Genomic DNA, 22,575 nt, shown 5'->3' on the forward strand with positions numbered 1-22,575 from the left:
AACTCCCTCCCTCCATGAGCCCCAAACACACGACAATACGACACGAATATATGTCGATATGATAAAATTGGTCTGCAGCGTCCAGTCCTTCAGATAGTCGCTCTGCTTTGAGACTAGTAGGAATTTGGGGGGCAGGCAAAATTGTATGCTCAAATGTGTGCGTTCACTGCCTTATAGGAACCCTTGATCACACACACGCACAAAACACAGTAGGCTGTAGCCCAGGAAAGCTTATGCTCAAATAAATTCGTTAGTCTCTAAGGTGCAACAAGTACTCCTGTTCTTTTTTTAGAGGAAAAAGTGATCAGATTTGCTCACAATCAAATTCCATATCACAGATGCTCTTGTCAAAGACAAACCAAAAATATAAGGCCCAAATGGAAAGCAAGCAAACAATCGACTTCCCAAACAAGTGGCCATTTAGCTCCTTGCTGAAAAGTGTCTACTTTCCTATTCTGGTTTATATATGGAGCACGAGCATGAACGTATTTTAAACCACGTATTGTCTCTCCCCCCCTTTTTTTTTGCTGAATAAGAAATATGTGATCATTATAAACTGAGCAATGACATTAACATATATATTGTTTGCTTCCCTTTTATCTTAATTAAGCCTTCAAGGAGAAAACTCACAGGGCTGAACATAAAGAGGTATATGAAATAGCTATCAATACAGGCTTAATATCCAGTATTTCTAGTCAGAGTATTACTTCAGGTGCAGCGCTCCTAGCTGTGGCATTGGTATCATAGGCTGCCACCCAACTATGACACTGGCATCAGATGATGTCTCCCCTCCTATTGCACTGGTATTAAATGATGTTCATCCAGCTACAGAATCGGGGCTATCCCATACGCAATGCCTGTGGCAGGAAACGTATAAGGGAAGAGGTGAAATGAACGGGGAGAGAACACGAGGGAGCTGGTGGAAGGAGGCGTGTGTGTCCTTGCCCATCGTGTCTGTTGTTTAAATAATTGATGCCCGGCGGGCTGCAGGCGGCACTCTGCCTCCGCAGTCCCTGCTGGCCGGGGAGAGAGAGAGGGAGAGAGAGATCAAAGAGCCGCCGCCCTTGCTCAGCATTGCACCCGCTCCTGTCTCTCTCCCAGCTGCAGAATTTGCTGGGCCCTGGCTCCGCGCCTGCCGCTGCCGCAGTCAGCCAGACCCGCCTTCGCCTCCCCAGTCAGCGACGCAGAAGGGGCCAGAGAGCGAGCGGCGGCAGCTCCAGCGCCTCAGCAGCACCCGGCTTGCTCCCCGCCCCCCGTCACCCCACCAGCGCCTCCGGAGTGGGGCTCAGGGCGCCGGGCTCGCGCTGACAGAGGAGACACCGAGGATGGCGCGAGGCGGCGGTTGCTTGGGGCAACCCCGGCTGCTGCTGCTGCTGCTGGGCGGCCTCCTGTGCCTGCATGGCGGGGCTCCGCTGGCCGCCGCCCCGCAGGGCCGCGCTGGGCGGGGGCAGCCGCCCACCCCGTGCCAGGCGCCGCTGCAGTGGGAGGGGCGCACGGTGGCCTACGACCACAGCAGCGGCAGGAACACCAGGGCGGTGGTGTCTTACGACGGCCCCAACCAGCGCCTCCGGCTCCTGGAGGAGAGAAAGGGGCTCATCCCCTGCAAGAAGTAGGTGCTGCTGGGGCGCGCGTGCGAGCTCCAGGGGATGGCTTCGCGCGGCCCCTCCTTCGGGGGGAGGGGAGAGCAGCCTTGCAGCCAGTCACTTCTGGGGAAGGGGCGGCTTGAGGCTGGAACTCCCCCTCCCTCCCTTTCGGCAGTCAGTGACCTGCTGCCTCTGCAAACCTGCCCTAAACTGCTCCTCCCCCCAGCTGGGCGGTGCTGGCGTTGGCGGGACAGGGAGGACCTCTCCGGAGAGTGCTGGAGCAGGGATTGGGTTGGTAAAGCTTTCAGCTGCACCCAGGGCCTGAGTCAGAGCCCATTGAAGTCAATGGGAGTATTTCCACTGACTCCAATGGGCATTGGAACACAACCCAGATGCCTACACAAATCTACTGGGGAGCACAATCCCAGAGAGCCCCCTGTTCAAGGGCTTTAGCCCCACTCTCCTTCTTCCCCCCTCCACACACCTACCAGGTGGTATAAACGCCCAGAGAGAGAGATTCCATTCCACTCCTCCCACCAGCAGCACATTACTCAGTTTGCAACCAGGGGATGCATTTTTTATTCCCTCCTCTCCTAGTTTCCGCAGGGTTTGTTCATCACTCTGTTGCTGCATGCTTATTATATCATTTATGCATCCCAGGCCACAGTTTTACCATTATGCTGTGAGCCTGCCCAAAGAATGTCACAAAAATCATCTATTTCAGCCACAGTAATTTGGCAGATTTTGTAGCTCACTTTACAGCCATTCCCAAAAATTGGACTCCCACAGGTTGGTGGACATCCTGGGGCAGATTCTGCCCTGATCATTTAAATCAGATTCAGATCATTTACAGCAGTGTAAATCAGAAGTAACTTAGTTTAAGTCAGTGAAATTTCTCTGACTTTACACTGGCCTAGTTGAGAGCAAGATTTAGCCTCCTGTTTTTATACTGATCTGATCAGTGATGGGTGTATGTAGCCATGTATGAGGTGATTTCTGGTGGATGGTGACAAAGGGCTTCCTTTCCTCCCTCCCCCCACATAATATTTTTTTTTTCTGGGGAGAGGGAGGTGATAGGGTTAAAAACAAAGCCAGAAAGAGCCTTTTAAGTGAACTTAGCTGTCTTATCATGGTGACAGATACTTGTGCAACAAGTGCCAGGAAAAGATCCATTAGGGACTTGACTGATGTCCATGCTCAATAAATATATTTTATTATATTTATCAGTGGCAGCTTGTGAATCTTACTGGGTGATTTTTCCCCTAACTAAAGTATTTTGTTTTGTTATGGAATTTAAACAGATTCCATAATAAAATAATAATAATTAATAAACATGAGACTAGTGCAGGGGTCGGCAACCTTTCAGAAGTGGTGTGCCAAGTCTTCATTTATTCACTCTAATTTAAGGTTTCGCGTGCCAGTAATACATTTTAACGTTTTTAGAAGGTCTCTTTCTATAAGTCTATAATATATAACTAAACTATTGTTGTATGTAAAATAAATAAGGTTTTTAAAATGTTGAAGAAGCTTCATTTAAAATTAAATTAAAATGCAGAGCCCCCTGGACCGGTGGCCAGGACCCCGGGCAGTGTGAGTGCCACTGAAAATCAGCTCGTGTGTCGCCTTTGGCACGCGTGCCATAGGTTGCCTACCCTGGATTAGTGTCTCAGGATTTTTAATATGGTGGTTTGTTAGTAAGTTTTGCCTGTATTTTAGAAGTTCTCTGGCTGTGCCTGTTTATGCAATTAAGCATAAATACTGTATTGTTAGATGCTAGTAATACGTTGCACTTATTTATCTGTATATTCATCTACATTCCACATACTGCCTTGGCATACAGGGAGTTTATTATGCTTAAAGAAAACAAAGAGTGTGTAAGTCAAGCCATTCACTGACCTAACAAAGTCACTGCCTCACCATCTTAGTTTGGTGAAAAAATAAATTTAGAAAAGGCTTGTTGGAACAAATCTTCTTCTCATGCTCTTCCACCACAATCATAGGTTTTCCAATGTCGGACACATGATATGGCCTGGTCTGTAGCCCTGCTGAGATCTTCCATAGTGCATGGTTCTTCCAGGAGCTGGTAAACCAACAGATGTTCCAGGGTTTGTGCAGTCAGGTGTCTGGGGGTTGCCCCACTTCCGCCTATTGACTTTTGACATGCTAACTCTTGTTCGGAGGTGGTTTAAATATCTCCAGGTTGACCAATCCTTCTCCATGCCTGCAGGAAGGTGTTCAGCAATGTAGATGTGCATTTTGATGTCCTCCAAGTATTTCAAGCTGAGTGTGCCATTTTCCTGTCATGTAGCCATCGGTGATTTTTTAAGCAGTACTGTTGCAGCTATGAAGCTTTTCCGCAATTTCAGGTGTCTACCTGCCATGGTGTGGCCATTAAGGATGTTTGATATCTTTGACCTATCATAATCATTTCATTTTGCTTGTGACCATTCTCCCAATATCTGGTGGAGCGATTCTGGCAAGCACATAAAGGCTGTTCACATTTGTTGGTTTTAGGCATCCTGTGATATAAGGCAGCTGTTATTCAGCACAGGGTACACTTCTTTGCATGACCCAATCTTTCCCACACCAGACATTCACATTCACCCGTTGAATAGCAAAGTGCAAGTGTGAGGGCTCTAAGTGTTCCTGGGTTGGTTCCCCATTCTGAATTTGCAAGCTTCCTGAGTACACCTCTACCCCGATATAACTCGATCCAATACAACACGAATTTGGATATAACGTGGTAAAGCAGCGCTCTGGGGGGCGGGGCTGCGCGCTCCGGTGGATCAAATCAAGTTCGATATAACGCGGTTTCACCTATAACACGGTAAGATTTTTTGGCTCCCAAGGACAGCATTATATCGGGGTAGAGGTGTATGTTGTTCCAGGTGCTAACTTTGCCTTATGTCTTCTCCACGTGTGCCTTGAAGGAGAGAGCGCGGTTTAGCATAATGCCATGGTAGACAGGATTCCAGCAGTGGGCTCCCACCCTTGTGCCAAGGTTAGGCGAGTACGTACTCGCGTAGATTAGTTAGATAGTTAGATTAGTATGTGTTGATACTTCTTTTGTAAGGGTTGATCAATGAGACGCGCTGAGTGCTGCGATTACAGAAAAGTGTGACGCAAGATACAACATTTAAGATATCACAAACAGGTATATTGCAAAAAAAATAATGTTTTTGTTTATTGATATATTAAGATATCGCAAGAGATATTAATCACTTAAGCTCATTTCTCACACGGGCTCCCCTTACCGGTACATTTGTTCATTTGTACATGCTCCCGTATCACTCTGGCGGACTTATTTTATATGTCATCTGTTCAACGGTCTTTTGGTAGCGTTGTTTGTAATTTTAAATTTACTGAAAAAGTCGTGTGCAGCAGGCATATAAATATACAGTAAACATTTTTGCATACATTAGGAGGGTTTTTTGTGATATATCCAGAGTGATTGGAAAATGTCCAACACAACTTTGGGGGTGAATCCTTAGGTTATTTTAAGAAAAAACATTTCTGTGAACACGTGTCCTAAAATTCTTCCTAAGGGAACTACAGTCCCTTCAAGGAGGTGATGAAAAGTTAATTTCTGATTAATATCTCAAAAACGCTTTAATATAAAGTAATAAAATTATGTCTGTGTCTTAGTGTTAGTATGTGCTACCATATTACATTATCCAAAATTATTTAAACCATAGGCATCCCGAACTGGTGGTTGGTCATTTTTATTTCATATTTCAAGAAAGGCTTGTTGTCAACTGCCCCTGGCTACGAGCGGTAATATTATGTTCCGTAATAAGTTAATAATTTTTGGTTATTTATTATTACATTTAAAATTTATGATTCCAAAGTTGAAAAATAAGTAATAAGTAAGATTGTTTGTATCATTCTAAGCATCTAAGCAGATAAAAAATTTTAAGCAGTTTTCTCGGAAACTGTTAATTATACAAAATAAATTAAGAGTACCATTTTAATGCATGTTTTAGCATTAAATCATATTCCAGGGTTGTATTTGTTAAATAGTCAAAGATGTAAAAAATATTAAATAAAATTGGCCCAGTCCCCTCAGTTCACGACGCCTGTAGTTTAAATAATTTTATTTGAATGATGTTGTATAATAGAACGTTGGAAATAAACTTTAACAGGAAAGCGGATTCAAATTGCAAGCACAGTCCTTTTAGTAAAGAGAGCAAATTTTCGGAAATATGTTTTTCCTTCATCAGGCTGGAAACATTATACAAGATAGAACCTGTTATTTGCTCTATCTTGTATAATCTATTCAGGCTGATGTAGCAAAAACATATTTCCGAAAATTTGCTCTCTTTACTAAAAGGACTGTGCTTGCAATTTGAATCCGCTTTCCCGTTAAAGTTTATTTTCAACTTTGTAACGTGTAGCCTCGTTACTTCCCAACAATTAATGTTGTAGAACAGCGATAGCATGTACTAACGCTACGGCACATACCAAATTTCATCGATATATCTATATTAAAACTTGGAAAATATTTCAAATATTTTTACTGCAAAATTTCATAAGAAAACTAACTTGCAATTTATAAATAAAAATTTATAATAATGATGTATATTAAAATACTTCTTACTTCATTAAAACTGCAAGAAACATGTTAAAATATTAAAATATACTTTAATAATAATTTTGTGTAAAAAGAAAATGCGATCATTTTTGTACAGAAAATCCAAAATAAATTCGAAGTACCTTAAGTGGTTAAGATATCACAAGCAGGTACATTATAAAAAAATGTAATGCTTTTGTTCATTGCTTTTCAAAGATAATAACAAAAAACATTTGGATGCGGTAGCAGCACAAGAAGATTTGGCCATGGCTTCAAAAAAAAAAATCAAATCTGCCCCCCATGATTGATAGCCGATTTATGGAAAAGCAGCTCAATGACGTCTTTACTTTTGAATTTGAAAAGCCCAAATTTGGGCTTTTGGGAAAAGCAAAGAAGAAATCGGCAATGTGCAAGGTAGAAAAGGAAGTGAATGGCGAGCTCAAACCATGTAGCTTCAAGACAAGTGAAGCAAGTGCCGTGAAAAGTTTCAACCTTTGGCGGCATGTAAAACGTAACCATCCTGAAAACTATGCGGCTCTGGTTACAAAAAAGGACCGGGAAGATGAGGCAAAACAGAAAGCTGATGCAGCTAAACGATGTTCATCTGGCTCTTTGAAAACTCCTGGAGAAAATATTTTTTGCGGAGATTCATCTGAAAAGAAACCCAAAATTGAGCAAACAAAACTTGACTCATATTTGAAGTCCTCAAAGGTTACAGTCACCATGGATGCCAATACTTTCCGTGAAGGGCTGATGGAAAAGGTTTGCTTGAGTTCAACACCGCTCACTACCTTCAGGCTAAAGAACAAAGGATTCCAAAAAATTGCAGGTGAAATGGGTCGGCAGCTTGGCGATTCGACGGGGCATGATGCGGTTCGTCATTTAGTTGTTAGCACAGCTGAGTCTGGTCGTGAAGAGCTCAAGAAAGCTTTGGAGCAAAAATTGTGCTACCTGAAAATGGATGTGGCAACCCGTGGAAACAGAAATTTCCTTGCAATCAATGTTCAGTACTACGAAGAAGGAAAAGATAAAGCTGTGGTAAAAACCTTGGACATAATCGACACTGAAGGGCGTCACAATTCTTCGTACGTGAAAAGTCAAGTAAAAGTTATTTTAGAAAAATTTGGTATCAGTGAAATGCAAGTGCTGAGCATCTGCGTTGACAATGCAGCAAACATGACGTGTGCCATCAAAAATTTCAGCAAGGACAATGAAACCATTTCTACCTCTGAGAACAGGGATGTGGACAGAACTGAAGGTATTTTGCCTGAGGAAGGAACTAAAGGAATGGATGAAATCGAACTCAGCATGGATGCTGCTGCGCAGTGGGTTAATGACCCTAGTCTCATACTTCCAACATGGCTTCCTGAGGACGACTCAAAAGTCCAACTGATGAGGTATGGTATTCACACTCTTCGGTTGGCAATCTGGGATGGACTGAACAAAGAACATGCGAAGAAATTTCTGGCAAAAATTCGACAAGTCATTGTCAAACTATGAACCCCACGTATTCGAAGTGTTCTGCTTGATCTACATGGGGTAACTCAATCATTGGATACTGTGACTCGCTGGGGTTCAACATTTGCGATGATTGATTGGCTTCTCGTTTTTCAATCTTACCATGAACAAGTGGCTGCTGCTGGAACAAGAGAACTCAAGTTAACAAAAGCTGAATGGGACAAAGTGAAGAACCTGCGAGACCTCTTGGCAAAGCCAAACCAAACAACCGTGAATCTTCAAGCTGTCGCTGTAACCCCGGGAGTTTTAATGAAGGAATGGTGAAAACTGTCAAAATTCTTGCAAGAAAATGGTGGACAAATTGCAGAAGGAATTCTATCCTCCATGCAGAAATGCGAAGGGAAGCTTTTTGATAATATTCATTTCCTTGCTGGAGTTTATGTTAACCCACGGTATCAGATTCTTCTTACCTCAAGGGAAATACCAAAGGCAAAGGAAGGGCTCCTTGATATTGCTCGACTAGTCAAAAAACAAAATCTATTGCTACATTTGAACTCGGCGAAAGAGGTGGAAGAAAACGAAACACAACAAAAGGAGTCATCAACAATCAAATTTGCAGTTTTGGAAAGTTCACATCCTTCAGAAATAGCAGGCTGTTCTCAAACGTCCATCTCCACTCTGAACTTGTTCGAGTGTCCATCCCTGAGACGTCTTCAACCATCACGGGGAAATGGAGATAATTCAAGCATCAATTCTTCAGAAGATGACTTCGAAAAGAAATTGGATAAACAAGAAAGACCCCGGCAAGTTTCTGTGATTCATAATTGTAATGAAGCATTATTCAAGAGAAACTTTCGGGAAGATTGTAAGGCGATGGAGTCTATTGGTAGGCTAAAAGTTAAGTCTGTTTTTGAGGCCATTCACAGCTACCCACACCACATTCAGGCTGCCTGTAGAATTGCTTCGAGCATGCCAACAACTCAAGCTAGTGTAGAGCGACTGTTTTCGGCTTTAAAGTTCATTTTAAATTTTGCGGCTGGCTATGAAAGATGACTTGATTGCTGCAATAATTTTTTACAGAATGAATTATGGATGATTCTAGTTTGTATCATTGTTGATGACATTTAAATTGTTTTAAAAGTCTGAATGAAAATAATGTTTTTTCAAAATTACAGTATGCACTTTTTTATTTAGTTAAAAATTAACTTGAGTCGGAGCACGGAGCGGAGTCGGAGCGGAGCTGGAACAGTCACTATTGGTGCTGGAGCGGAGCTGGAGTGGAGCAATTCAAAAATTTGATTGCTCCAAATCCCGGATCATTTGTGTAGATGTTAAAGAATGTGATGAGAATACACTCGTGATAGGCTGTTTTACTATTGCCATCACTGGCTCTGCTTCCCACATAGTTCGACATGAAAACATTGGTTCTCTAATAGAGATTGTATCAGTCGTAGGAGGTGGTGATATTTCATCACATATGTTTTAGTAGGGAGCCTTAAGTGATTCACTGTGTCGTATGGTGCTGATAGGTCAACAGACATGATGCCTGCTACCACACCATTTTCAAAACCATCTTTAGTGTATTGGGTGATGTTCAGCACTTGACTGGTGCATGGCTTGCCTGGATGGAATCCAGCTTGCTCTGGAATTAAGTGCTTTTCAGTGAGTGGCGATAGGCCTCTCATTATTTTCCAATTTGCCAACTCAGACTCAGGAAGACCTCTAGGGAAAACTGATTCCTGAGGTGAGGCCTTCAATTGAGAATGCCTTGTCACCACAATTGCCAACTTTCACATGGTAAATAAGCACCCCGACTTTCACAATAAGCCAAAAATCAAGCTAATCCCATTTCAAAACAAGGCTAAAACAAGCCAGTCCCTAAGAACCCCAACACCCTATGTGACTAGATCCCCCCCGGTGTGCAGTATGGGACTGTGGTGGGCCCACTGTGCACCCGACTCTCTTCCCACCTTGCCCCTGCTTGTCTATTGCCCCTGCTTGCCCCCCCTTGCCCCTGCTTGCCGGGAGCTGATCAAAAAAAAAAAGAAGCAACAAGCTACAAGCCAAACAAACAACAAGCTATAAGCCAAAACGTAGCCAACAAGCAACTCACAAGCCAATTAAACCAAAAACAAGCCCAATTTTTGCGTTTTTTTCATGGGTTTGGCATGTCTGCTTGTCACTGGTCCAGTGGAACATAATTCTAGGTATCAAAACAAGAGATTTCAGTCACCACGTCAAGACATATGAGGAAATATGAAGGTACCAAAGCTGTTCATTCCCCCTGGTACTTCCAACTGGCATTTGTTTCTGTTATTTCTTATTTGTCTGGTGGTAGTGCCTGGAATGTCTGAGGTGCTGTACACTCATAAAGGAAGATGAAGTCTTTGCCCCAATGAACTTACAATTTACTCTTCCAAACTAAGTGTAATCAGTTTCGCTCTCATCCTGCATCAAATCCTGGGAAGGAAGAGAGAGGATTCTATATTGCCCTTTGTGGCAGATAGTCTAGTCTTCAAACGGCCCAGAGACATTTCTTCTGGTAAAATATCTCATGCAACGTATTTACAGTGTTCTATTCCACCACCTTTACAGATGATGCAGCCACATACCAACAGTACCATGGAGTCCTCAGCTCCTGAGGTGAGGAGGGGAGAGATCGTTTATGGTTCTGACTCTACAAGGCAACCTGTCTCTCTCCCACTCACTGTCTTCCTCCCTTCACACTTCCTTCCTGTGCCTTTTGTACCCTCTGGGCTAAAGAGTTAATTAGCCTTTTAACTCTCCCCAGTCCATTCCAGTCTATCAATTGGGCACTGTTCTCATAGTCAGGTGTGCGCCGGGGCAACTAATTGGAGTTGCAGTGATCAGAGTGCTGGCTCAGCTGGTGTTGCCCAGCACTCCATCACACACCTCCCTGCCTTACCTGACCGTCAGATTTTTCTTTTCCTGTCATCTTCCACACTTACTGGAGGTGCCACCCTGCGGGGGTCTCTCTTGGTCCCTAGGCTGATCATCTAGATCATCTTTGTGGTGCCCACTCATTTTCCACCCATTGAAATCACACTTGGTATGGGGAAGATACCTCCACAGTTCTATTTCAGCCCACAATTCGCCACATCATGGGCACCCTAGGGGAGTGCTTTCCCCCTCTGTATCTGGCCGTGGATTGAGAGCACTTCCCTCATCCCCCTGACTGCTCAGGGTCTCAGACTCTCCCAGCCCTCTGAACTGCACCTGGACAGCTTTTCCTTGGCACTGTGGTGTGGTGGGCTCCATGGGTCCCTCAACTTCCACTATGGAGCTTGGGTTGTCTTTCTCCACTATTTCTACTTCCTTAATTCCTATCCCCTCCCCATCAATTTTTGGGAGGACTCTCTTTTACTCCTCTTTCACATGAGTTAGGCTCTGTTATATAGGGGTTGTTCCCTTTCACTTGGGCTCTGTTTCGTCCCTCTCAGGTTTTCTGTTTCCCTGCCTGTGGCCCCCTAACAGCACCTTCTTTTCTTAATGGGAACAGGTTCCAATTGGTGCCCAACACAACAGGGTCAGGTAGTCTGTCCACTCCCCCAACTCGCTTCCAATTATTCCTCTCCCCGACTTCCAGGGTTACCTCTGCCACAGGGCAGAATTTTTTCATGTGTTTCTGATGCCTGCACTGGAAACATGTCATGTCGATCCCCAGCTGAAGCTCTTAGTTCTGGGCTCTTCCTTCTTCATCTCCACACCCTTGGTAGCTGTGGGTTCCCCAGATTTCCTCCTTAGTTCCAGTCCTTTGTAGGATTGACCCTCTTTCCTTGATAGGTCCACCTCCTCAAACTTCTCCATCAGTTTTATAGCTGCATCAAAAGAGATCAGTTGAAGCCATCTAACCCATTCCAATATATTCTTGGGGAGGCCCTGAAGGAATTGTGCCAACACCAGAGCATCCATTACCTCGCCCATCATTTGGGTGTCTGGCCTCAGCCAATGGGTAGCCAAATCCATCAACTTTTAAATGAATACCTGGAGCTGCACACACACACACCCAGTTCACCTCACGCCTCTGAATTTTTGGCAGTATTTCTCAGTGGAGAAACTGACTTGATCTATGATGGCTACCTTGACCCCCTCATAATCCCTGGCCTGCTCATCATTCAGGACCATAAAGGCCACTTGAGCTCTAGATAAATTCATGGAGATTAAGTCCATTAATGGCTATTAGCCAGGATGGGTAAGGAATGGTGTCCCTAGCCTCTGTTTGTCAGAGGGTGGAGATGGATGGCAGGAGAGAGATCACTTGATCATTACCTGTTAGGTTCACTCCCTCTGGGACACCTGGCATAGGTCACTATTGGTAGACAGGATACTGGGCTGGGTGGACATTTGGTCTAACCCAGTATGGCCATTCTTATGTTCTTATGTACCCAGTCAAATAAGGGGCTAGCTGGACAGCCCAGGTTTCCCTGTACCAGCCTGCACACATGGCCACCCTCTGGAAGGTGCCCAGGAATGCATCAGGGTTGTCTGCAGGGCCCATCTTACAGAGCCCCAGGGCCAGTGCCCAATTGCTGTTCACCGCTGCAGAACTCACCACCTGCAGTAAAAAGCTGCTTCTGCTTGTTGGCTTATTCTCTTATAAAATCCTGCAGGCTCATCTGTTTGTTGCTCAGCACGTAAGGCTTGCCTCTCCAGATAGTGGAACTGCTGGGAGCTTTGCAGCATCTTCTGCATCTCTGCCTGTTGTTTTACCAGTCATTGCAGGGTCTCCTCCACTGTCCAGGCCACTGAACCCTTGCACCAGCTAATATCCTGGACAAGTGTGCTGGCTCAGCTGCTGTTGCCCAGTACTCTGTCACATCCTTCATCCAAGTATCTCAAATACTTATTCTCACTGCACCTCATTTTACAGATGGGTAAAATGAATCACAGAGGTTAAGTGACTTGCTGTAGATCACACAGAACCAATGGCAGAGCTAGAAATATGGGTGAAATCCTGCCTCCATTGAAGTCAATAGCAAAACTCCCATTGACTTCACCAGGGTCAGGATTTTCCCTCAGGAGATCTGATCCCCATCCTGTGGCCACCCAAACTTCAGATCAATCAATTCAAAATTATTGACATTTACAAACTGTACTGTTTGCTTGCATGAATTGACAGATACTTAAACTATTAACACAGTTCATAGTGCACTAAAATGTAACATAAATAATATTTTTGCTATCTTTTTGTTAATTTCCATTCTTTCCAGCATCATATAATCATTTTTAAAATCTTTCTAAACTGCATGTTCCTGAATTCTTTTTCTGTGTCAGAATGGTTGTCACAACATTCTTATTCTGTATCCTGTTTTAAATCTAAATTTTCTTCCTCCTTTCTAAATTGTGGGTTTTTCTTTTAGTGATATTTTGAAAAGGAACAGTTTTAACAGTGTTAAATATAAGATAGGTCGAACGTGAAAGGTGGTAATTCATTCCTGGGATCTATTCCTTGTCATACATGTCTTAAATTGATCTCAGGAGGCCTATGAGGTACAAGTTTCTTCATATATCAGTTCTAGGTTGATTTTCAAAATAGAAACAAGTGTAGAACTGCATTAGAAAATCTGATGTTGTATTGTGTTCTGATATGCAAACTACAACACATATTCCCATGTTTGCATAAACATATTTCTGTATTATTTGAAGATTCTGGTTTTAAATTTTTTTTTGAATATTTTGAATACTTTAAATATTTGGACTGGATTCAACTATGTCTAGGCTGATAGAGCTGGGCACAGGGCAGGCAGGTGCAGTTGAAGCCTCCCTACATTAGTGCTACCCATTCTATTCCTGGGGGCATTCTGCACCAAAAAATAAAAAATTCTTCACCAACAAATAAAAAATTCTGCACACAATAATTTAAAATTCTGTAAATTCTGCAAATTTTATTTGTCAAAATAACACTACATAATCACACCAGTTTCAATTATTTTGGTAATTTATTTCAAAATACCTATCAGCAAATATGTCTGTAACAATGCAAACACACACACAAATTCCCCCAGGAGTAGAGAGTTAAAGAAACCCTTGTGACAATCCAGTTCCTGTTTCTCTGCCCCCTTCCAACCTCCCGAGCCCAGTTGGGGGGCCAGACACTCACAACCCCTCCTTCCCAGGGCCCAGCCATGCCTCCCCAGCCAATAACCTGAACCCCCTCCCTCCAAAAACCCAGCCACGGGGACCCGCCGGCCCAGATACCCACATCCCCTCTCCCCCAGAGCCCAGCCACAGGGCCCTGCAGCCCATTTCTGTGGGGGAAAAGAAATTCTGCACATACATTAATTTCTGCAACATTTTGCATTCAGAATTCCCCCAGGAGTATACATTATGATCTGCCTTAGGGGACAGAGCCTGCCCTACTCCTACCTCCTCAGAAACACCCCGAAGCCCTGCTCCTTCATGCTGAGCAAGCCGCAATAACAAGCAAGAGGGACAGCGTCACTCTGTCTCACATGCACAACCTCCTATCTCCCCCTGGCAGTGATTTACATTTCTACCAGCTGCTCCAGGCGCCCAGATTGACCAGCCTGCGCCGCCTGTGACCACTCTTGTGGCTTCCCTTTGCTTTCCCATCAGAAGTAATTTTTCTGCAGGGAAGCAAAGAAATCTGCGGGGGACATGAATTCTGCGCACGTGCAGTGACGCAGAATTCCCCCAGGAGTACCATTCATTTATTGCAGACAATCCTCTGACCTTCACTGTCTCTAGTGGGCAGATTTCCTGTCATACAAAATTGTAGGGAGGTTTTATCACGTGTGCAAATAGTGTCCACTAAGGGCCTGATCCAACTCCCATTGAAGTCAATAGAAATTCCATGGATTTCAATAGGTGTTGGATCAGGCCTCAAGTTGTGATCACAACTTCATTTTACTTTGGACATAATGAGTCGTATCCTGAAGGCATCAGAAGTTAAAATCAAAAGGAATTGTCCAGACTTTTGAAAAAAATAGTTCTGTCTCCCAACTTCTGTTTTGTTATTGTCAAGAGAAAGATAATTAGGCCAAGGCGCTGACTACAAAAACAAACAAAACTGATATGCAACCCTCTAGAGAACTGTTAGTAACACTCAGGGCCGGCGCAACCCATTAGGCGACCTAGGCGGTCGCCTAGGGCACTACAATTTGGGGGGCGGCGACCGCGGCGGTATTTCGGCAGCGGGACCTTCCGCTGCCTGTATGGGGGGCGGCATTTCGGGGTGGGACCTTCCGCTGCCTAGGGCCGCAGAAAAGCTGGCGGCGCTCCTGGTAACACTTCCCATGATCAGCAATATACAAACTTTACTCACATCAAATGTAACTAAGATGCAGTAATCAGTGCTAACCGAAGATTTAATTAAATTGTAAATAACAAAATGTTTTCTAAATCCTACAAATATGGGCCCTAATCCTGCAAACTATTCCATGCTGTGGGACTCTTGTGCCAATGCCCACTGCCACTGAAGTTGGGTGATATCAGTGGGACCCACAGGGGTGCAAGGGTCTGACCGCTTGCAGGATGGTAGCCATAGTAAGGACTATACTTATTAGGGCTTTCCATGTAGGTATATCAGTGGTGGGCAATCTGCAGCCCGTCAGGGTAATCTGCTGGCAGGCCGCGAGACAATTTGTTTACATTGACCGTTTTAGGCACGGCTGCCCGCAGCTCCCAGTGGGCTTTGGTGGGCGTGGGCTGCAGGGACATGCTGGCTGCTGCTTCCCGCAGCTCCCATTGGCCAGTAACGGCGAACCGCAGCCACTGGGAGCTGCGGGCGGCAGTGCCTGCGGACAGTCAATTTAAACAAATTGTCTCGCCGCCTGCCAGTGGATTACCCTGATGGGTCGCAGGTTGCCCACCACTGAGGTATATGTTTAAAAATGAAACTAACAAATCATGTGGTCTTTTCATACCCAGTTCAGCCCTGATGCCTACAGTGAACTGCTTAAAGATAATAGCCAGGTAGATGGCTTCTTAGGGTATGTGTACACTGCAATTAAAAACCCACAGCTGGCTCGTGTCAGCTGACCCTGACTCAGGCTCGCGGGGCTTGGGCTGTGGAGCTGTTTAATTACAGTGTAGACTTCTGGGCTTGGGCTGCAGCCTGAGCTCTGGAACCCTCACTCCCAGGGTCCTAGACAGAGCTGGCGGTAGGCATAAGCAAACTAAGTAATTGCTTAGGGCCCCGAGCAGCTCAAGTGGGGGGGGAGAGGGGGCCTATTATTAGTATGTGTTGTGTGTTGGGGAGAGCAAAAATATTCCTGCTTAGGGCCCCCAATGGGCTAGCACCACCTCTGGTCCTAGTGCCCGGGCTTCTGCCCGAGCCTGTAAGTACACACTGCCATTAAACAGTGCTGCAGCCTGAGCTCCGTGAGCCCGAGTCTGGTGGCACGGGCCAGCCACACGTGTCTAATTGCAGTGTAGACATATTCTTAGTGTTTCATTAATATCTCTTCTTCACTTACCTTATTTAAGAACAAACAAACTTTGAAGTCTGCAAATTGTGCAGTTAGGCTGAGATTTACAAAGGATATTGAATTCAAATGGGAGCTTGGTGCCTAACTTCTTTGAAAATCCCAGTTTTAGTTAATAAATGCAACCCTGTATTCCTATTTCACTCACTCTTGTCTTTTGCCATTCTCCACTGCATTGTGTTCTTCAGATTATTGTAGATTATAAAATTCTTGGGGCAGGGACTGACTTATTTTACATTTGTGCATCGCCCAGCACAATAGAGCCCCAATTCTGGCTGGAACTGCTGGGTTCTACCATAATACAAATAATAAAGAAAACAATAATTTTCATTTACTAGATTGTGCCATCTCATGGTGTATTACATTATTCCATAGTTCACTCCAGTAGTGCTATCATATCATGTTCACTGAGCATGCTTAAAAAATTCATCCTGGTTCTAGAGATATTACCAGTTATTGTGGTATTCCCTTTTTTAAAAATAGGGAATATCTCTTAAATCTTTACTGTCTAATGCTGGAAGGAACTTAAGTGTGCCAATAGTATATAGTAACAGTAATACAGTTCTTGTAAAGTGCTTTGAGATCCATGGATGAAAAGCACTCTATAAATGTGGTAAGTATCATTATCCCTATTTTACACATGGGGTCTGAGGCATTTGTTTCATTTGAATGTGATCTCTTTCAAAGGTAATAGGGTGAGTCAGTGAGGCATTGGAGAAGCAGCTCAGGTGCTATTTTACCTTCATGCTATATTTTGCAAGCTTCAACTTAGCGTGAGTGCGTAGGTCTTTTTTGATACCTTTTGGATTCAGTTGAAAGAAGAACAATAGCTGCAGGACTCATACAATTTCACTCCTGGTCCCTCCCAGCTTTTACATGCACATACAGAGATATACACAAAAAGGAATCCACATTGGTGTTAGCTTCTACTCTATAAGGAATACAAGAAAAATATTAAATTCACTGAATGGTCAGCACCATCAAGAGAGGAAGAAATTTCATTTTGAACCTTCTATAAGTGTATCATGAACAATAAACTCTTTGGGACAGGAACTGAAATGTACGGTATGTTTGTACAGTGCCTAGCATAATCGGACCCCAGTATGGTCAATGCCTTTTGGCACCTATCATAATGGCAATAATAATGGAGAGTAAAAAAACTGAACTATTAAAAAGATGATAGTATTTATTTAATAACAAAAGTGATTATTGATAATTTCTCTAGTCTCAGTGGTATTTGCAAGGGACAGACACAAATTATGAATCTGCTTAACTCTTTGACTTGAGAACAAAAAGCTGCTGATGCTGTACAGGAGGCACAATTCTATGATTAGGCAAGTCTATCTTGCATTCCTGTAGCCTGTCTGCATGCTTGTGTCAATCCTTCTCCCAGACTGATAAGAAGAACCATATGGTCAGGTGCAAATATAGCAGCATCTGTCCAGAGATGAGATGCTCACTTTTCAAAATAAACAAGAGTGTGGACAGGTGTCTCTGATTTATCTTGAGCCAATTCTTAATTGTTTAAGGATGTGCAGTTGTAAAGAGAAAAACAGGGGTGTCTGACCTATTACAATAATGTACCGTAATTCTTTTTGTTTCTGTGGCCATTATGATGACTTAACAGGCTAAGTCATTGAGCTCACAACAGTGAGTGACTGAAAGCTTGTTTCTCAGACTTGGATTTGAGAGTGGTTTTTGCTACTCAACATTTAGGAAAATAAAATGTGCCTATGGATAAAATTTTCAAAATTGCCTAAGTGATTCAGGCGCCTAAGTCCCATTTTCAAAACTAACAGGGACTTAGGAAGCCAAGTAACTATTAGGCTTTTAAGTGCCTAGGTCACTTTTGAAAATAGGACCTAGGCTTCTAAGTCACTTAGGCACTTTGATACTTTTGCCTATAGCTTCATCTGCCATTTCTGAGGTGTTTGTAACTCTGAGGTTCTCAGGGGATCTTTATTGTCTTGTAGATTCTAAATATTGCTGGGGGTTGTTAAAAAAAGATGTCTTCTTAGTGAGAATCACTGCTAATTCATAGTCCTTTATGGACCAGGTTGCTATTGCATTTAATGGGAGCTGGATTAAACCCTTAATATTTCTGAACCTCATAAAGTGGGGATAATACTTTATTCCTTCCACTGTGTCAGTCTTTTCTATTTAGATTGTAAGCTCTTTGGGAAAGGGACTGTTTCTGCTATGTGTTTGTGCAATGTCTAGCACACTGGGCCCCAGTTTTGACTGGTGCCTTTAAACACTACTGTAATACTACTATTAATAAAAGTAAAGCAAAACCATATCTGAACTAGAAGTACAGTACGTCCGGGTGTCTTTGAATCAGATATATAACTTTTCAAATTCTTAATTTGTTCTGTGTTTACAGACAGGATACAGACAGTGGTGATGACATGACTGAGCAGTTATACAAACACTATGAAAGAAATCTTTTTATTCATGATCTTATATTAGGTTCTAGTTCAACTTGAGGTTTGATGTAATTAAGATGGCACAGACTGGCAACATTACATTTATCTTCAGAGGGCCGAATACTATATGTCAGAATTACCTTTATTCAAGCATGGGTTATAAACACCTCACTTAGGACCCATAATTGACCCCCAATGCAGCTTCACCATTGGTAGCAATGGCAGAGGCTGTAGTGTGGACAGGGCTCAGGTGTTTTCAGCACCATGTCATCTAACCCTGAACAGAGGAGGATTAGATCAGTGGTTCTCAAAGCCGGTCCGCCGCTTGTTCAGGGAAAGCCCCTGGCGGGCCGGGCCGGTTTGTGTACCTGCCCCATCCGCAGGTCCGGCCGATCGCGGCTCCCACTGGCCGCGGTTCACCGCTCCAGGCCAATGGGGGCGGTGGGAAGCAGCGGCCAGCACATCCCTTGGTCCGTACCGCTTCCCGCAGCCCCCATTGGCCTGGAGCGGTGAACCGCAGCCAGTGGGAGCCGCGATCGGCCGAACCTGCGGATGGGGCAGGTACACAAACCGGCCAGGCCCGCCAGGGGCTTTCCCTGAACAAGCGGTGGACCGGTTTTGAGAACCACTGGATTAGATGACAATGGCAAAAACTTGAGCCTCCCTGAGCACTGTTTACACGACAGCCTCTGTCATTACTTTCCCAGGTCAGGATTGGTGGTGAATTACAGGTCATTAAAATGAGAAGAGGTGCACAGGGAAGAAGGCAGGACTCCTTAAGTACATAAGTGAGGCTGTGTAAGGAACCGTATCTCTTTCCAGTTGATAACAAGGGTGTGAATGGAAGAAGGCAGTGCATAGAAGGAAACCTACACCTTTCCATATGATAGGAGAAGGTTGAAAATAGACGGGTCACGTGAAAACGATTGTATTAATATGGACAGTATCACCTCTACCTCGATATAACGCTGTCCTCGGGAGCCAAAAAATCTTACCGCGTTATAGGTGAAACCGCGTTGAACTTGCTTTGATCCACCGGAGTGCGCAGCCCCGCCCCCCCGGAGCACTGTTTTACCGCGTTATATCCGAATTCATGTTATATTGGGTCACGTTGTAGCGAGGTAGCAGTGTACGTAGTGTCACCTAGATTTAAAGTTGCCTAAGCTTTTAAAAGATCAGTAGTTTATAACATCCTCAAAGTTTGATTTTTGGCTAAAATTTGGTATGCTTGCTCTCAGTCAGGAAGCATTGTTTTCTGAGATTTTCATCAAAACCATCTGAGCCATTTTGTGGCATATAAGGAGTGAAATGTAGGGTGGTTTTTTCTTTTTGGTTAAGAATGTATTTTTTTCTGCCAAGAAAAGTGTTGCAGCCTTTTTTGAGTGGCCTAGTGCTTCAGCAGTAGGTGGTGGGAACTTGAAATGTGACAAGGACTTAAGCATTTGATTGTAGAAGCGTTATTATCCCTATTTTGCAGAGGTGGAACTGAAGCTCAGAGTTATTACCCAAGATAACACAAGAAGTTTGAGGCAGAGGCAGGAATAAAACCCAAGTCTCCTTTGTTTCACTCAAGTGCCTTAACCATAAGACCATCCTTCTTTTTCAAGTGGATCCCCTTCCTTATTTACAACACACAATACAATTAGAGCCAGATAACGCCCACCAAAGTCAGTAGAAATCTTTCTGTTGACTTCAGTGTACTTTAGATCTGGCCCTTAATGCAGTGACTAAGATAGAGGTGCTCTGGAGCTCAAAAGAATTCGCTACACAACTTTGCATCATACACTGTCCAATAGTGTATGGAGTAGTGTTCCTATGGGCAAAAGTGTGCAGTCATGTAAGTATTGTGTCATAAGGCATATATAAAGGGGGTAGAGTTAAGGTTGTACAGGCAACCTTAACTTTGTCATTTCCTGATTTTTTTGAGTGCTTCACTTTGCAGCCTCTGTGTTCTTTAATATAGATTCTTGTTATTGCTGATTCTTATATGGACTATACATAAAATGAAAGAGGACACATGATAATATCACAAAGGATTTATCCACCTGAGATTGGGGTGGACATATAATACACAACCAACGAAGCCCCCACTGAATTATTCCATTCTTTGGAGGCTGCCATTCTTGTAGTCTTCTTTGATCATGATAAGGTGACCATACTTGACACAGCCCAAACGGAAGGAGAGAGAAATGAAGACGTATAAATAAATGTATTAAATCAGATTAGATCTTTAGATTGTGTTAGAAGAAGACTGGTGAACAAGCTAATACAGAGATAAATGCAGTAGAAAATAACTTAGAAACACTGGGCTGGAGACCCCTAATACTCATGGGTCCGATACATACCATATTTATATTCGGGCCAAAGTTCTCTCTTTTATAGAAAACCAAGTAAATATGCCTTGTGCAGTAGAGTTCTGTGGGGATTGAAGGAGAGAATCCTCCCCTAGCCCTACTGCTCTAGGGCTACTACTGGAGCAACTGGGTTGCAGCAGCCTCTGTGGCCACTAAGCCCTCTATGCACAGAACTTTGATTGTGTATCTGTGAAGTTGCCGCTACACTGATCATGATCTCACCCTTTTGCTGACCTTCCCCATCCGCATCCCTAGCCCTCCCCCCCCCCCCCCACACACACACTTTATAGGGCTGCTGTGGAGGTCTTCTTAGGAATTCTATCTGCAGCTCCTCTTTCCACAGCACTGGTCCTGCTGCATTCAGAACCATCAGCACCCTTTATCTGGCCTGTAGGATTTCCTCCTTAACACGTACACATTAAATGAGTTCACATTTTTAGCATAATTTATACTTGACTGAAAGTAGCATTGGGGAATGTACCATTCATGATATATATTCAATGAACCTAAATATCTCAGCTATTTACATCCACAAGGTCAGATTTGTAACCAGGATGGTAGAATGTGTATGTATAATATTTACATTAAAACTTAGATCCTGTAGGAAATTTTGTGGTGTCCCCCCCCCCAATTGCTTTTCACTCACCTACTGGTTATGAGCCAAAACCTGAGAGCTACAGATCTAGAACAATCTTTTTCTACTAGGAGTTATTTCCATGCATGAGTGTCCCATAGTAGCAGTTCCATAAAATAATTCTTGTGGCCAGTGTTCTATTGATTTCTTAATTTGGCTCCTTTACAATAAAATCATTTTCTCATGATTACTACACCTCTACCCTGATATAATGCGACCCGATATAACACGAATTCGGATATAACATGGTAAAGCAGCGCTCTGGGGGGGGTGGGGCTGCACGCTCCGGCGGATCAAAGCAAGTTCAATATAACGTGGTTTCACCTATAACTCGGTAAGATTTTTTGGCTCCCGAGGACAGCGTTCTATCAGGGTAGAGGTGTACCAAGGGAATTTCTACATCAGCACAGCTGTCTTTGCCCAGGGAGACTAATTTCTGACAGCTGGCAAATAAAATAAAATAAGTTTATTGTTTCGAACACCCCAAACTGTTTTTCATGAAGATGTAATTTCTATATGTAAAGCACGAGCATAAAAGTAAATAAATAAATAAATAAAATCTTTCTACAGCAACATAAGTTAGAGAATCAGGAACATAAACCTCAAATAAGCTTATTAACACGTAATAGTGTCTTTAGTATATTGTATTTTTAAAAGGTAAAACACACATGCATATGTTTTGCTCCATGGCCAACCTTGACTGATGAAAGATTTGTTAATCTGCCTTACTATGAGTTATGGGTAATATTCAGTAGATTTAGAAGTGATTGAAGTTGATGCTGGAAAGAATATCATAATAATATTGTCCTTAAATCAATATAAAAACATAGGATCGGCCATACTGGGTTAGGCCAGTGGTCCATCTGGCCCAGTGTCCTGTCTCTGACATTGACCAGTACCAGAGCTTCACAGGGAGAGTACAGAACAAGACAATTTTGGAGAGATCCACCTGTCTTCCCCTCTTAGCTTCTGGCAGTCAGAGGTTTAGAATTGCCCCAAGCATGGGGTTATATTAGGGTTACCATATTTTGAGTGTCCAAAAAGAGGACACTCCACGGGGCCCCGGCCCCGCCCCCAGCCCC

At 43.5% G+C, this 22,575-nt stretch overlaps 1 protein-coding gene across 2 annotated transcripts in view; it reads left to right on the plus strand.

The window, feature by feature from the left end:
• The first annotated feature begins 1,178 nt into the window (after window positions 1-1,178).
• Window positions 1,179-22,575, plus strand: part of LOC112114937 (mammalian ependymin-related protein 1) — a 46,994-nt gene continuing 25,597 nt past the window's right edge. Inside the window, exon 1 of one of the 2 annotated variants that reach the window (XM_024211852.3) lies at window positions 1,179-1,609. In XM_024211852.3, the coding sequence (XP_024067620.1) occupies window positions 1,326-1,609 (284 nt within the window). In that variant the 5' untranslated portion in view covers window positions 1,179-1,325. Of the gene's footprint in view, window positions 1,614-22,575 lie in introns of both variants that reach the window. The other variant, XM_024211853.3, reaches the window with a different exon arrangement.

This window comes from Terrapene carolina, unplaced genomic scaffold (assembly GCF_002925995.2).
Source record: "Terrapene carolina triunguis isolate 2854851 unplaced genomic scaffold, T_m_triunguis-2.0 Scaffold33715, whole genome shotgun sequence".
Lineage (NCBI taxonomy): Eukaryota > Metazoa > Chordata > Testudines > Emydidae > Terrapene > Terrapene triunguis.